General features: G+C 31.4%; 1 protein-coding gene across 1 annotated transcript; it reads left to right on the top strand.

Moving 5' to 3' along the window:
• The first annotated feature begins 10,289 nt into the window (after nucleotides 1–10,289).
• On the top strand, nucleotides 10,290–11,656 carry LOC130827571 (zinc finger BED domain-containing protein DAYSLEEPER-like). The gene is made up of 3 exons (XM_057693327.1): nucleotides 10,290–10,813; nucleotides 10,894–11,206; nucleotides 11,309–11,656. The coding sequence occupies exons 1-3, from the start codon at nucleotides 10,298–10,300 to the stop codon at nucleotides 11,482–11,484; spliced, it is 1,005 nt and encodes a 334-aa protein (XP_057549310.1). The 5' UTR covers nucleotides 10,290–10,297; the 3' UTR covers nucleotides 11,485–11,656.
• The last annotated feature ends 6,694 nt before the right edge of the window (nucleotides 11,657–18,350 follow it).

The raw sequence follows: 18,350 nt of genomic DNA, 5'->3' as shown, positions 1-18,350 counted from the left end.
CCGCTTGATCCCAATCTTTTTTGCAAACACATATTTGAATGGTATGTGGAGTAAGACGAGATCTCTTTTCATCTAGAACTCTTCTACCTTCACTAAAAGCAGACTCCAACGCAATAGTAGAAACATGAATTGCAAGGATATCCTTTGCAATTCTCAATAATATGGGGAATTTTATTGATTTTTCTTTCCACCATTCAAAGTGATGTTTAAGATAATTATCTAGTTTTAAATATGAAGTGGAGGGTGAGGAAGAAGATGGTCCTACAAAACTATCATCTTGGCTTATTATGTTAGCTATTATGGGATTATAATAAGTGGGACGTGCCGAGATGCTAGCACGCCTAGATGTATCGCGACTTGGGTTATATACACTAGAATAGTAATCATGAAGTTCTGCTAAAAGTTTTTTACAATTTCTAATATAATTATGTACATCATTTGGCGGGCGATCTAATGATTGGTAGTAAAATTCAATTAATTTATTAAGGTTTTCTGTCTTAAAACATGGGTCTAAAATTGTCGCAATTCCATAAATAAAAGGAAAATTAGTAAAATACGTCTTCCACTTGTCCATCATATTTGCAAGAATCGGCTTTAAAAATATATTAGTATCATTATGCGAATGTTTAAGAAGATGATATAAAATAGTAATACATTCACTTATTACTAAGTGGACGTTTGGTTCATAAACATATGAAAAAATCTGAGTTGCGTAGACATACGCTTCTAATATTTTATGTACGCCTATAGCTAGTTTCCATGCTTCATCACTTATACGGCTATACTTACACTCAATATATAGTTATTTTATAACCAGAAGATAATCAATAGCCTTATTTAATAAATCATGGGTTGAGCCCCAACGTGTAGGAGTATCTAATGACCAATATACTTTTTTTAGTTGATAATGGACACATAATTGCTTATATCTTCTCTTTACCTGTCCTAATCTAAGTCACTTCACTATGTCTCTAATGGGATCTAATAAATCACGTAGTTGTCTAATAACTGCTTGGCAAGATGAGTTAACTAAATGAGCACAACAACGTACGTGTAATAATCTACCACCAAGGATAAAATTAAAGGCAGGTTCGTTATACAAAAGTTCGATGCATTTAATGTTGGCGGTTGCATTATCGGTAGAATAAAAAAATATCTTATCTAACAAGTTTCATTCTTTACATATCTCTATTAATCTATATTTTATTTTTTCACCCGTATGTCTTTCGAGCATTAACTCAAAAATAATTATTCTTTTTTTGAATAAACTAATTATGATCTATCCAATGTGCTGTTACAAACATATAAAGTTCTAAATGTGGGGGAGCAGACCAAATATTAGTTGTTATGCTAACCCTAACATTAAAAGATTTAAACATTTCTACTAATTCATAGCGCTTTGATTCATATAATTTTATTGTGCGTCTTTTAAGAGTGTTCCTAGGGATTCCTCTATATTGTGGTTGCAAAGTTTTTCTAGTGTAATACTCGCATGCCTTACTTTCACCATGGTTAAATGGAAATTCATCACAAATTACATATTTAGAAAATCCATGAATAATTTCATTACAATTATATTTAAAAAGCATACCTCCGTCGGAAATGTCCCATTGTCGGTTTCCACTTGTGGTCCCGCTGCCGCTTGCTACATGAATTTCTTTTGTGATTTTATGCTTCTTTGCCAAATGTTTGTTGAAAGATCCCATACCACCACCTAACACGTATTCACAAAACACAATAAATGAAATTTTAATACATTATTGATTTACAAAATATAAATATCATGTATAAAAACTTAAAAAGTATTTACCTCTGCTGAAATGTATGAAACTAAGGGCTTTAGCCCTTGACTTTCACAAATTTGACAAGTGCATAACAAAACATCAGATTGTCGGTTGGTTGTTTTGTAAAATACGACCACACATGTGAAACAACTCTACCACTAGGAGGTGGCATTGCAGAAAAAGATTGTCTTACTGGTTCATCTACATCTAAATTTAAATATAAAGACATACTCAAATACAACAATATATAAATAAATAATAATTTAAATTTAATCAATTTGAAGAATAAAATTATAAAACTAACTGATACTTTGGAAATTGACTCGTTTACCACGAGTCTGTCTTTGTGATTGTTGCTGTTGTTCTTCATGTGATCTCGTTAATGAGTGTTGAGATCTAAGTATCCCAATAGGAGTCGTTGGTTCCTCTTCTTCTTCTTTTTCTTCTTCTTCTTCTTCTTCTTCTTCTTATCTTCTTCAATTTGTATTTCTCTTTTCACTTTTTCTGCATAATCGTGTAATTCTTGATCGTACCCTTCTGGATAATTTGGTTCAAAATTATAATTACTAACCGTAGGTGTTGTTGATACCAATGGAGTTGAAGTGACCTTTCTTTTGGAGTTAGAACCTCCCAATGATTTTGCCACGCTAGTAACTTTTGTAGAGGCTTTTTTAAAAAAAGAAGACATGATAATATTGAAATAATAATGGAATTAAGAAATTAATAAATAATCAAAAAACTAATAATCTAATTAAGAAATAATTAAAAGACTAATTATGTAATTAATAGAATAATTGCGTAATTAAGTAGAGAGAGTAAGAGAAGAGATGAATTGCAAATAAAAATGATTGAAAGTGTGGAGTATTTATACAAAAAATCCCCAACGGCTAGTTTTTTGACCGGTTCCAAAGAACCGTTGGGTCGGGTTCCGGTTTCGGTTCCAAGGAACCGTTGGGCTGGGTGAACCGTTACGGTCCGGTTTTCGATTTCGGGGCAGTTCCTTGGAACCGGTTCGGACCGGCCCGCGGTTCTTTGGTCCAGTTCTGGTGGTTTTTCCGGCGGTTTTACGGTTCCGCGGTTCGGAACCGATTTTGGTTTCAGATAACCCGCTCCGTGGCCATTACTATACCATATATATACACAATGCATAACAAACTCTAAAACAGAAAGGAAGCTTGAATAATAGGTTGTTACAGAATTGGTAATGCTAACTAACTAATTAACTATAGTAAAGAGAAAACTTGCTATGGTTACCAATTAGAATCTTGTGTGTCAACAATTTGATAATATAAACAACATTTAACAGTAAAAAAGATTAGTCAAACAAACAAGCTGGCAAATCAAATGTTGTGCAAAAATCAAAATAGTTGTTCTTTTGAAAATTCTGCATCATTTCAACGTACTCCATAAATAATCAAAGCTTTTTAATTTAATTGTTGAATTTAACGTTAATTTCCTCAATCTCATGATGATGTTTACTAATCATCAGCCTTGGGATCACATTATAGCATGATTAAGTGCATAACGTAATTTGTTAACTCGTGCATGCAAGTAATCGATTTTTTTCTATAGTCATGCAACTCAATAAGTCTCCAATCTCTTAAATATCTCTTCGGTATAAAAACCATTAAGCTTGTACTTGATATTAAGATGTTAATAAATAATCTTGGTACATATTGAAATAAGTTGCTCTATAATTTGAGTTGTATATAATAAGTGAATAGGAAATGAGATTAATTAGAATATTAACAAATAATCTTAATTCATATTAAAAATATTGTGAATTTACTATTCATTTGTGCAAAATGAATGATTCCCTAGCCTTAAAATCTTGTTAAATTTAATGAATAGATTTACCTTGTAATATACTTTTATCGTTTTATTATATTTGCTACATTTTGTTTTATTCATTTCAAATTAATTGCTCTTATTTTTTCCTTATTCATACTTCATTATCTTTTACATAAATCTTTTAAGAGATTATAAAAGTTTTTTAACACAAAGGTACCAATTAATTAATTCTTGAGCAAAGTCCTTGGGTAACATATAAAATAGAATTTAGGAAGTGGGCTACTTAGAAATATTATATTGTATTTAAAATTGTTAGCATCATGATTCTACCTGAGATCGTTGAAAATGTATGATCAAAATCGGTAAAATCGGATTGTAAGATCGTGTGATCCTACAAATATGCATTAATGTGCTTTAGATAACTGATTACCAATTGTATTTGTTCTTTTTAAAGTTTTAAGGTGTAAACAAACTTATTTGAATTCATCTATTAAGTTTAAAAAAAGAAAACTTTTAATAATCATTGTAAACTGCGAGTAAAGAAAAACTTGAATTTTATAGTAGTTTTGATATATCTATTTTAAATACATATATTTATAGTTTTATACATAAGTGAAATCTAGATTATATGAAATTATTTTACGATTAAAACAACCCTTGTAGAAATTAATCGGTAGATCGTAAGATTATCGAATCGTGTTATGATCCTACCGTCTAAATTCTCAAGCTAAGTAGGATAATATTGAGATTCTAATTAACAGGATTGTATTTTAAGAAGTGTAACCCTTTTAGCGTAACAGTGATTTTAGTTAGCCGTAGCATTAATCTAATTGACTAATACATGGTAGTCAACTGTTAATCCTGTTATTTGAAGATTAGAAGATTAGAAGTAACAACATTTAATTAGTTTGGATAATAAAAATATATTTATTGAATCTAAAATTATTCCATTCATACAAGAGTGTCCTTGTCGAAAACCTAATAAGGTTTGACAAATTTATCGCAACAATTTCTTCTTATCCTACCATCTCTAGTACTCTTTTTGTCCCAAAGAACTTCAAGTATTATTTATGAGAAAATAGGCTAAAAATGTAAATGAGATCAAAATATAACTTAAATATGTAGATAAGCAAAGGCGGAACTTAGTTTGCCGGGGACGGGTAGGGGCTTTATTTTTACATTTTTAATTGAATTTTCTTATCCACAATTGAAGGATAAAGGTTTATTTTTACATTTTTAATTGAATTTTCTTATCTTTATTTAATAATTACTTTGAATAAGTGAATAATTAAATCACTAAAAACCCACATAATAAAACAATCAATTATGAAGATAGTAAAACAAGACTTTGTAACAAAATGGACAACGATTTCCTTACTAATAGTTTAGTAATATACATTTAAAGACAAGCAGCAAAGACATATAGTGTAAATGAGATTATACACAATTTTAAAGTGTTAAAAGAGCGTCGAGCTTTACTTTGATTCAAAATTTACATTATAATTTTGATTGTATTGATTAGCTATATTTTAGTTGAATTCGATTTTTTTGCTAACTCCGCCCCCTTTAAAATTCAAGTTTTACCACTGTAGATAATTATTGAAAAAGGAGTATGAAAAATTGTTTGATAGAGAAAGCAGGGGCGATTCTAAGGAGGTTCGAGGTGTATAACCGTACAAGGACTCCAAAACCTAAAAGGCCCCATATAGAAAAAAATCATATTAAAATAACATGTTAATAAGATAGAGTAGTTGGTGGGAGTTTTACTAAACATATGAATAGCCATAGGATCAAATCTTATTAATATAATTTTTGGAATATTCCACATGGTAGCATCGAACTTTCATGAAACGCGAGTGGTAGCACTCTTGTAAGATTTTTTCCACATGGTAGTATCTAGTTTATGCACTATCTAACTACCGTAGCATTTTCCTTTAAATTCTTGTCAATTTTCGTTTAATTTACCATTTTAACGTTTCTACCCTTATTAAGTGTTGCCGCCGGGGGACTCCTTTGGCCGCGTTCTCCTTTGGCCGTATGAGTTGTTGCCGTCCTTCCCTCCCCAGTCCTTGTCCATAGTTTTTCTATGAGCCTATGAGCGGGATTTTCTGGGTAAGATGATGATGATGATAACCCTTATTAAGTGTTGATTGTTGTCTTTATAATTTGTCGTGAACTATTTTTATGCCCCAAACATCTTCTCTTACATCATTTATTTTTCACATATTCATTAAACATCAATAATCACTAAAAAGAATCAATATTTTATTTCTTAGTTTTTCATTCTTTTTAACTTTACACTTTTTTAATATTTTCAATCGACCATTACTTTTTTCTCTTCCTTCCTAATATTAGAGATGAAAATTTAATTTTTAACAAATTAATATAAGTTATTTTTATAAAATTAATATTAACATAGTTAGAAAATACATTGAGCTTTTATTTTAGTTTAAGAAAATCTCTTTTCAATTATAAAAGGCTTCTAAATTAAAAATTTATAAGAAAATAAATCAGACCTTAGAATACTTTGCTCCGCCCCAAAGGGAAAGAGTATTAATTGGACTACTGGTGCACCAATCTGCTCTTTTCTTCAACATTTCTGGGTCAAAAATTATAACCAAGTTTAAATACTCCTGATGAAATCAAATCAAACTTAATTTTACACGGTTATTCTGAAATATTTATAACTAATAGTGATATATTTAGTAGAAAAATATCATTATTAATGACAAAATACTAAAACAGATAAAGTATATTTAAAATAATAGAACAGATAAAATATATTTTAGAAGTATCTACACATGGTATTTCCAGAGGAAAAAGTAGATTTGTGTTAGTATGATCTATATATGGTTTGGGACTTATTCTTTGGACTAGATGAAATGAACTAAAACCATGACAGACACTTAGATTTGGACTTCGTAAGATTCTAATCATACCACAATTCTTAAACAACCTCAAAATAAATTTTGCATTAGTCTCGTTTTTTATTTTTAGACTTCAAACTTAAAAAACACATTAAATAAACAAAAATCAAAAAATGATTGTATATTTACTTACCTCTTAAAATAAAACCGACAAACATATGAAAATAAACAAAGTTGAATTTAAAATTATTTAGGAAAATATCTGATTTTAAATGATTTGATTTACTTCAATATACTTTACTCAATTCATCTCTTTTACTTTCATATTTAAGTGCACACTAGATTTTTTTTCAATGCAAGTTAATCAATCTCAATTTTGTTTATATCCATTAAGTTTAGTTCTTTTATTAAATTGTTTTCAATCCAAAATAACAAGTTACTCCCTCCAAATCAAAGCAAATATCTCATTTGGGATCTGTACAAATATTAAGGCAGGCAGGGTAACACAAAAAAAAAGATGTCTACATCTATAAATTAGGAAGAGATCACAATAAATAGATTTCCACATGTAGCTATTAAAGAGGAGACCACCATAGAAAGGTGCTCATATATATTACCTCCGTTTTATTATATTTGCTACATTAGATTTTTTACGCAATTAAATATATTATATATTTTGATTATTTATATTTTAAACTATTCACATCTAAAAATTATTAAAATTTAATATTATAAAAGTATGCGATTAGACAATTCACAAGATTCCACTTATATATTTTCTTACACATTAGCCACAATATATAAAATAAGCTTAAACCATAAAGAATGTCAATAATCATAATGTAGCAAGTATTTCAGAACAGAGGAAGTACAAATTAAGAAGAGAACCACAATAAAAGGGAATATATATATATATATATATATATATATATATATATATATATATATATATATATATATATATATATATATATATATATATATATATATATATATATATATATATATATATATATATATATATATATATTAAAAATCATTATTTAAAATAAAAATTAAATAAATAGGCTGTACTGACCCAAAAACGAAATGAGACATTTGGTCAGAACCGATCAAAGTAATATTCACAAATTAAAGTGTTATGTACTTATTTCTAGGGTTATAATGGAACTAGACCTGGGAAAAATTGATCCGACCCGAAAATTGATCCGAAACCCGCCCGAAAAAATTGGGTTGAAACCCGAAAATTATGACCCGAACCCGAAAAATGACCGAACCCGAAGAACCCGTAAAAAAACGGGTCGGTCGCGTCCGGGTCGGGTCTGACCCGATGGGTTGGTGCTTGTTAAAAAAACCTAAGTTCTCTCGTTCCTCCTCTTTCGCCATTCCTAAGTTAAAAAAACCTAAGTTAAAAAAACCTAAGTGCTGCTGCTGCTGCTGCTGCCGCCATTCCTCCTCTTCCTCAAGTTCTCTCGCTCGATTTTGCTGCCTCCATTCATCTTCCTCAAGTTCTGACGCTCCATTTTGCTGCCGCCATTCATCTTCCTCAAGTTCTCACGCTCGATTTTGCTGCCGCCATTGTCGAATGTAAGTTACTTGCTGATTTGAATCTCCTTTGTCTTCACTCCCTTAGTCCCTTTCCTTTGATTCTTTGTTGATTCTTTGTTTTTGTTGTTGATTCTTGTTGATTCTGATTTGTGAAGCCAATTGAGGGTTGAATTCAAATATTTCAGAAGTTTTCATTCTTTAATCTGATCCTAAACTGCGTTTCCTATTTCCAAATTTTCCTATTTCCAAATGTAAGTTATGATTTGTTGTTGTTCCGCCATTGTTGATTCTTTGTTGTTGTTGTTGATTCTTGTTAATTCTGATTTGTGATGCCAATTGAGGGTTGAATTGAAATATTTCGGAAGTTTTTAAATCAATTACAATTTGAAGAGGGAAAGATATGTCAGCATTTGCAACCCTCCGAGGACGTTTAATTAAGTTTGGTGTAGGAAAACAAAGCCTGATAGTCAAAACGAATTTTAGGTGTCGTAAAGATTTCAGTACTATAGTGGATAGTTTGTTCTTGGGTTACTTTTGGAGCTCACAAAACACTAAAAACTCCACCTTTTTGTTTGGTACATGCTTTCCTGAAAATGCTTTGTATATGAGCTAGATTTTGTCAGATCTGAATCATGTTCGTCTGTAACTGTGATCAAGGAGTGAAAGACATGAATAATACCAATCGTGGTACTTGAACGGCTGACTACATTGTGCTCCTATTTGTCGATGTAGTTGCTTATTGTGGACTGTAATTTGAAGGGTGTACTTCTCTGCGAAATTGGTGTTCTGTGTTAGTTAAATTCTTATTATTGGTTATGTTATTGGCGATCTTGGTTGATTGATTGAATTGTAGTACAAGTTAAGTAAGTTTGCTGCTTTAAAAATTTGTGTTGCTGTTGTGTAGAGTCTGGGTTTATAATGTATGGGTTTTTTGTATGTTGTTTGTTTGTTGATAAGCATGTCAAAACAAAAACGAAGACCTCCAAAATCTCCATTTTCAATGCCAAATCTTCCAATAATTCAAGGATATACTCAACTCTCACCATCTTCATCCTCAACTCCATCTTCAACTCCAATTATTTCACCGGGATTTTCAATCTCTTCTTCATGTAGTGCGAATTCATGTCCAAGTGTGGGTAAGTTATGAATAAATTTGTTTTTTTTATATAAATTAGTTTAACTGAATGTTTTTTTATAAATTAGTCTAATGTTTAATTTTGCTAAGTCGGTCATTGAGTAATCAGCTTGATACAAACTTGTTTCTTTGTCTTTATGAGTAGAAGAGCAAGCAGCTACAAACAACATGAATGCGCCACTGTCCGAATGTAAAAAAAGAAAATGGACTTCTCCTGTTTGGAAGGATTATGATTGTTTTGATGGTCACATGTTTGAGGACAATATTCCAAGAGCTCTTTGTAAATATTGCAAACAAGGTCCTATTCTTGCTCATTCTACTAATGGAACCACAAATTTTAAGCGTCATAGTGAGTCTTGCTTTGCACGAGTTACTTTTGAAATTAACAAACAAAAAAAGGGTAAGAAAGACAAGGGTGATCTAAAACATTTTGACCCTTCCATGTATAAGCAATTAGCGGCTAGGGCAATTATAAGACATGGTTATTCCTTTACATTTGCTGAAGATGCTGGAAATCGAGCTATACATAGCGTCTTAAATGAAGATTGTAAATTTATTTGTCGAAAAACCGCTAAGAAGTATTGCTTAGAAGTCCATAAAAATGAAAAACTTAAGTTGAAGAAACAAATGAGCATTGGGGTGTCTTCAAAATTTTGCTTAACTACTGATATGTGGCATTCGATTGTGGATGAGGGTTATCTTTCATTAACTGCACATTATATTGATGATGATTGGAAGTTACACAATAAGATTATTGCCTTTTGTCATGTCCCCCCTCCTCATAATGCCAACATGATACATGAAAGGTTAATTGCAATTATAAAAGAATGGAAGCTTCAACAAAAGGTGTTCTCTATCACATTAGACAATGCTAAGTACAATGATAATATGCAAAAATTGCTTGCTCATAGTCTAAGTGTGTATAATCCATTGCTTGCTTATGGTGATTATTTTCATGTTCGTTGTGGTGCTCATATTTTGAACTTAATTGTTCAAGATGGTTTGAAGGTCATTGGAGATGAAATAAAAACAATAAAGACCTTGGTTAAGTATATAAATGGTTCTGAAGTACGAAAAGCAAAGTTGAGGGAGTGTGCAATTGGTATTGGTGTTAGTATTTCTAAAAGGTTGTGGTTGGATTGTCCTATAAGATGGAAAATTCTACCTATAGGATGCTTGAAAGGGCATTGATTTATTGTCCTTGTTATGAAAACCTGAAAAGAATTGACAAAGACCTTCCTAATATTCCTACACATGATGATTGGTCAAAGGTTAAAAAAATTGTTGCACTTTTAAAACCTTTTGATGATATAACAAAACAGTTTTCGGGGAGAAATTATCCAACTGCCAACTTGTACTTTAAAAGTGTGTGGAGAATCGAATGTTTGTTGATACAATATGCTGATTGTGAAGATGAGTTTTTAAAAGATATGGCAAAGAATATGAAAAATAAATTTGATAAATATTGGGAAAATTATAGCGTTGTTCTTTCTTTTGCTGCCATGATGGATCCTCGTTATAGATTTCAATTGATCAAATATTGTTTTGAACACTTGGATCCTCAAAATGGGTCCTGGAAAGCCAACCAAGTCAAAGACAAACTCTATGATTTATTTGCGGAGTATGTAAGGAATGATACTCCCTATGACCGTGAAGCTAGTAGTCATGTCGTGGATGATGATCTTCCTGTAAGTATTTTTTTTTTTTTGAAGTTTTTTATAATTGTATTGTTATTATTTTAACCTTCTAATTACTAGTACTTTAATAGGGATTTTCATCTTTTGCTGTAGGGACTAGTGCAAATTTGTCACAATTAGATATTTATCTTGAGGAGTCTAGGCTTGATCATCATCTTGAACTAGATGTATTGCAATGGTGGAAAACAAATGAAACTCGACATGCACAGGTTGCGCGTATGGCAAGGGATTTATTAGCCATTCCAATTACTACTGTTGCATCCGAGTCAGCTTTTAGCTTAGGAGGTAGAGTGCTTACTAAGTATAGAGCTTCTCTTCAACCGGATACTGCTGAGGCTTTAATTACTAGTCGTAGTTGGCTATTTGGTTATAAAGTAAAAGAAGGTAAATTTATCAATTATTTGAGTTTTGAATGCAAATAATATGATCTTCAATTCGTTAAACTAAAACTATAGTTTATTTTGTGAATTTGTTTTATGTTGATAGATCCACTTGAAAATGGATTAGAGGTTGATCTTCCACCAATGTGTAATGAAGAAACTAACAAAGATTTAGAAGATAAAGATGAAGATGAAGATGAAGAAGATGAAGATGAAAAAGAAGATGAAGGCGAAGAAGAAAATCAAAATGAAGATGAAGTGTTTGAACAATTTGCTATTTAACATGTTCTTATTTATACATTTAAATTGATTCATTTGGATATTTTTTTTTTGTAGTATGATGCATTTTAGACATTTTAATGATTTTTTTTTTATGTTGAATTAGTCGATTGGATATTCTGATATTTTATGGTAACCCGTTGGATCAATCCGAACCGACCCGAAACCCGGAGTGATCCGACCTGAAACTGACCCGATCCGAAAATGACCCGACCGAAATTAATCCGACCCAAAACCCGACCGACCGACCGTTTTCCCATGTCTAAATGGAACGAAAGTGAAGAGAAAGGAGGAGTGTGGTGAAAGTGGAACATGGATATCGGAGTCAAAAAGGATATTATGACAAAATGGAAGTTTTTTTTTTGCAAGTAAAAGATAGGACAGTTGTTAGCTGTTAAAACCATAAAAGTTGCACCAAAACAAGATTAATCATGATGCATGCTTCAATTCGTTGCATTCTGCTTTATGTGATTATGTTTTGTCAATTGTCATTAGGATTGTTATAGCATTGGCACACAATACTTGAAACCCATGAGAGGTTTTTGGACGGTAAAAAAGCAACAACTTCCTTTTATTTATTTATTTTTTCTTTTTTTCTTTGTAGAAAATTAATATTCTCCGTTAGTGAGAGCTCTGAAAAATAAGAGATGAGTAGCACCAAGATAACGTAGGAAAAGTTACCTACAAAACACAAAACACAAAACAATCTGGACTAGGATAGGATCGTTAGGAAAAAAAACTAAATAAATAAGCAAAACTACATAGGAAAGAAAGAGATTAGTGAAAGGAAACTATCAAAAGTTAGGGACGCGAATTTGATACCTCCCATTAATTTTATCACTCGTCAGGTGTTTAGAAAGGTGTAGCTCACACAAGTTGATTTTTAATTTATATGTTTGATTTACATTTTACTTTGTTTGATGATAGTCAATATTAAGTTAGTTCATATAATTTATGTTACTTTAATGTATATGATTATTTATTTGTTAGTATTAAACAATTTTAATTTAAATAGACTAGAGTAATTATTAAGTTCGAAAGCTATTTTATCAGAAGCTTGAAATTTGAATTTTAAATTTGAATTAAAATCATAATCCCTACATTTTAGAAAAAGTATCAAATCTGTAGAACTTATTGTTAATTTTGATAATCTTAGTTTAAATTCTTTTGAACCAACAACTATTACTCTATGTTTAAGTTAAGTTTAAATTGAATTATTTTTTTTGTATTTGTTGTTTAGCAAATTCTACTTATTAGGAAGATGTGTTCAAACTAATTTGAACTTATCAAATTCCTTACTATTTTATTTATCTGTTGAAGATAGCAAGATACATCAATTCTTCATAACAATACAGAAAATCTTTCATTCAACATTCATCAGTCTCTCCAAGATTAAATCTTTATAATTTTAAAAGAGATTGTTTACAAGAAGTTATTAATATTTTATATTTTAGATATCTTGTCCCTTAGATCGAGTTGTAACTTTTAAAACTTTTGAATTTAAGTTTTATCATTCAAGTTAGAGTTATAGTTCAAGTCTTTTGATTGAGGAACTTCATTTTTTAAGTTACCAAAATAACAATCACGTCTTACGTTTAATTAAGGTTTTAACTTGGTAAGTGTACATTTAAGCTAGGTTAACTAATTTTATTTGACATGTACTTCTCTATATTTAATATAAAATATAGTCAAATGTAATCTTATTTAATTCATTTTAATGCATATTTTTATAAATTTAACTTTGGAATTTTTTTTATCATATGAAATTAAAGATATTAAAGATTAAAATTAAGCATCGGAAAGCGTGACAAACAGAAATGTAGTAGCTATTAAAAACCAGAAGAAATATATATATGTTGAACTTCAAATCTTGTGTTTTCTAAATTATAGTCTAGTTAGCACTTACATGGTTTCACTAAGCAAATGAATTTATGCCAAGTGTACAATTAATTAACGAGAGTGTGACATTTGTTATTTTACCTTAACATTAGTATAAAGTACGATACGATTGAGTGTTGAATTGTATTGGAATATTGTGGATTATTGGATATTAATAAATATTACAAAAAATAAAAATAAAAAAATGGACGCCACAAACCTTCTAAAGGCTTCAGTTAAGCACGTTTGTTTTATCGATTTCGAGAAACTGGCGCTATAAAGAAAGATTAGAACTACTATCTCAGTACCACTTTATGCTTCTTATTTCACCACCAACGCAACTATTATTGTTGTGTCACCTCATGTTGCTTCGATTAACAACTGACACAACAAGTCTTTTACAACTGTCGCCAGATCGGGTATTCCACGCTATTGATGATGCTATATTTTACACTGAACCTTATTTGTTTTTGTTTATTATTCTTTCAATCATATATTTGTTAAAAAGTAGGTAGAATATATAAGGGATTGATAAACTTATATATTTGTCGCTTTTTATTGTAAATAGTAATACAAGATGATGCACATATATATAGTATAATATACAAGTAAAAGTACAAGTAAATTACTATTGAAGAAGATAGGATTATACAATTCAATGCATTCAAATGAGTTGTCAAATCAATTATAACACTCCCCTTGGATGCATTACATATATGTGGGAATTTTATTATGACATTCATAGTCCTAAAACTGCCTCATTAAAAACCTTTATCGGAAAAACCCAATTGGGGTAAAATCCTGATCAAAGGAAAAAAAAATAAAGTGAGTATATTTCTCCCCCTGAAGCTAATATATGTCTTTAAATCGGCACATCCCAATCTTGGATATCAAATACTCGAATTGCTTTGACAGAAGTGACTTTGTGAATAAATTAGTAGGGTTTTCACAAGATTGAATTTCTTGAACTTTTATCTTTTTATCTTTCTGCAAATCATGTGCAAAGAATAATTTTGGTGATAAGTGTTTTGTTCTGTCGCCCCTGATGTATCCTTCTCTGACTTGGTTGATACATGTATCCTGATCTTCATAAATTGTAGTTGGTGCCCTAGTTGTATCGTTTAACCCACAATCTTCTTGGAGTTTTCCGATCATGGATCTCAACCATACACACTCTTGACTGGCTTCAAATAAAGCTATAAGTTCTGCATGATTTGAGGATGTAGCAGTTAGAGTTTGTTTTGTTGATTTCCAAGATATTACGATTCCTGCATATGTAAATACATATCTAGTTTGTGACTTGGCCATATGTGGATCAGATAGATATCCTGCATCACCATATCCAGTAAGTATGGCATCATTTTCTGACTGGAAAAATAATCCAACGTCTATAATTCCCATTAGGTATCGAAATAGATGTTTTATACCATTTCAATGTCTTTTTGTTGGTGCATTACTATACCTAGCTAACAAATTTACAAAAAATGCTATATCAGGTTTGTATTATTTGCTAAGTACATTAAAGTACCAATGGCATTCAAGTATGGCACTTTAGGGCCTAAAATTTCTTCGTTTTCTTCTTGTGGACGGAATGGGTCATCCTTTATGTTTAGTAATCGTATCACCATTGGGGAACTTAATTTATGAGCTTTGTCCATGTAAAACAGTTTCAAAATTTTCTCAGTATAATTGCTCTGATAGACAAATATTCCATTTTTCAAAATATTCAATTTGTAGTCCAAGGCAAAATTTAGTTTTTCCTTAATCCTTCATCTCAAATTCCCTCATCAAATATTTAGCTGTTATTTCAATTTCTCTTGGAGTTCCAATCAGATTTAAGTCATCTACATACACAGCAATTATTAGGAAACCTGATTGAGATCATTTGATGAATACACATGGACTAATTTGGTTATTTTTGAATCCTGCTTTCATAAGGTATTCACTCAAACGATTATACCACATTCGCCAAGATTGCTTTAATCCATACCATGATTTCTTTAATTTTATAGAAAACATTTCTCTAGGTGCATTCTTTATTAGTAAGTTTAGTCCTTCAGGGACCTTCATATAGATGTCTGTGTCAAGTGACCCATATAAATATGCAGTTATGAAATCCATCAATCTCATGTGTAGGCATTGAGAAACTGTTAAACTTACCAAAAATCTGAGTGTGGTTGCATCAACTACTGGGGAATATGTTTCTTCATAATCAATTCCTAGCATTTGAGAAAAACCTTGGGCTACAAGACTTGCCTTGTATCTAATGATTTTAACTCTGCCTCAATTGCATCTTTCCATCTTGGCCAATTAGGTTTTTTTCTGCATTAATTTATCGATATTGGTTCAAGATCATTTTCATCATTTATTATATCAATAGCTATGGAATAAGCAAAGGATTCATTTGGAATGATCCTTTTTCGATTTCATTTTTTCTTGGAGAAAATATAATTTATTGAGGTTTCATTATTTTCATTTTCTTCTTTTTCATTATCGGAGATATCTTGATTTTCTCCTTTATTATCACTTTCATTTTGAGTATCATTTGGTGCACCTTCTTGTTTTCTCAATTTTCTTGGTTTTAAATGTTTTGAACCAAGTGGTCTTCCACGCTTTCTTTGCATAACAATTCCATCACTTTTTTGCCTTTTCATCAAGAATTTCTATTCAAGCAGGAGTATTTGCTGCTGCTATATGTGATTTTGTAACTTTTTTAGTATCAATGCATTAGGTAATTGGTTAACTTTTTTGTTTTTGGGTCTAAATATTCTAAATGTGTTGCTTTCCAAATAAGTTCCATATTTTTTTCTGTAAGTCCACATTCTCTCCCCCTAAGGATGGGAATATTGTCTCATTAAAGTGGCAATCAACAAATCTAGCTTGGAATTGATCACCAGTTAATGGTTCAAGATATCGAATGATTAACGGAGAATCAAAACCGACATATATTCTTATTCTTCTTTGTGCACCCATTTTTGTACGTTAAAGGGGAGCAATGGGCATATATACAACGCATCCATAGATTTTCAAAAGTGAAATATTAGGTTCATGACCCGCTACTAATTGTATTGGCGAATATTTATGATAAGCTGTAGGTCTTAGCCTAATCAATGATGTTGCATGTAATATTGCATAACCCCAGGCCGATGATGGTAATTTTGATTTCATTAGAAGTGGTTTTACAATTAATTGCAATCTCTTAATTAAGGATTCAGCAAGACCATTTTGTGTGTGAACATGTGGCACAGAGTGTTCCACTTTAATTCCAATTGACATGCAATAATCATTAAAAGTTTGAGATGTGAATTCGCCGGCATTGTCCAATCTAATACTTTTTATTGTATAATCAGGAAAATAATTTTTTAATTGGATAATTTGTGCAAGTAGTTTTGCAAATGCATTGTTTCTACTTGATAAAAGGCTTACATGTGACCATCTTGTGGAAGCGTCTATTAAGACCATAAAGCACCTAAAAGGTCCACATGGTAAATTAATTGGTTCATATATATCTTCTTGAATTCTTTCAAGAAATATAGGAGATTCAGTAACAATCTTATTTACTGATGGTCTAGTAATAAATTTTCCAAGAGAACAAGAGGTGCATAGAGCTCATTTAACTGGGGAATTTTAATATTTCTTAGTGGATGCCCGACTAAATTTTCTATTATTTTATGCATCATCCTAGTGCCAGGATGACCTAAGCAGTCATGCCATAGAGTGAATAGCTCTTTATTGTCTAGTCTTATCATATTTATTTCAATCGGGCGTATATGACTGAGATACAACCCCGATGAATATGTTGGCATCCTTTCAAGGATAATTTTTGTGCCATTACTTGATGAAGTTCACTGGGTTGCATTGTGAACGAATTTCAGAGAAGAAGAAAAGGAAGAAGAGAAAGGAAGAAGGAGGCAGCCATGCATTCATGAAACCAAGCTTTTGTGTGAAGGAGGGATGCTCCTCTATTTTCTTATTCTTGAATTTTTATTTCATCAGATTTAAAATCTTACATTACACTTGTAATACAAAAAAACATACATATATATATACATGTGGATAAAAAGGAGTGGTAGCCTTTCTTAAATGTTATCCAGCTGAAGGTGGGTATATATTATTCCCAATACCCCCCTTCAAGCTAGGGATGGTGGATTGAACTAGACCTAGCTTGGTCATCAAATACTGGAGATGTGTTGCAGACAAGTTTTTGGTGAATGCATCTGCTAACTGTTGAGAAGTGGGAAGGTAGTGCAGCTGCAATAAACCTTCAAGAACCTTTTCTCGAGTGAAATGGGTATCTATTTCAATGTGTTTTGTTCTCTCATGATGGACAGGATTTTTGCCAATGCTGATGGCTGATTGATTATCACAATATATAGTGACAGGTTGTAAATTTGATACTCCAATTTCATCTAGTAAACGCACTGACCAAGTGATTTCAGAAGCCACTGCAGCCATAGCACGATATTCTGCTTCTGAGGAAGATTTGGATATGGTAGATTGCTTCTTGCTTTTTCATGAAACTGGGGATCCTCCAAATAGCACAAGATATCCAGTTATAGATCTTCTAGTAGTAGGGCAAGTAGCCCAATCTGAATCTGAGTATCCAACAAGGGAGAGGCGTTCACCAGCCTTTAGGAGAATACCTTGACCAATGGAACCAGCAACATATCTTAGTGTGTGGTGTAAGGCCTTCATATGAAGAATTGTAGGGTTCTGCATGAATTGACTCAGGGTTCGGACAGCAAAGGTAAGGTCAGGCCTGCTGTGGGTAAGGAAATTTAATTTTCCAACAAGGGATCTGTAAAAAGCTGGATCAGAATAAGGAGTGCCTATGTTTGGGTGTAATTTGAAGGATGAAGGAAGTGGGGTGGTAGTTCTTCGAGATAGGTCAAGACCACTGAAATGGAGTAATTCCTTGGTGAATTTGTGTTGGGTTAGGACAATACCTGCATGGGTTTTGCATATTTCCATGCCTAAGAAGAAATGAAGAT

Source organism: Amaranthus tricolor, chromosome 11 (assembly GCF_026212465.1).
Source record: "Amaranthus tricolor cultivar Red isolate AtriRed21 chromosome 11, ASM2621246v1, whole genome shotgun sequence".
In the NCBI taxonomy this organism is placed as follows: Eukaryota; Viridiplantae; Streptophyta; class Magnoliopsida; order Caryophyllales; family Amaranthaceae; genus Amaranthus; species Amaranthus tricolor.
This window is presented reverse-complemented; position numbering and strand designations above follow the sequence as displayed.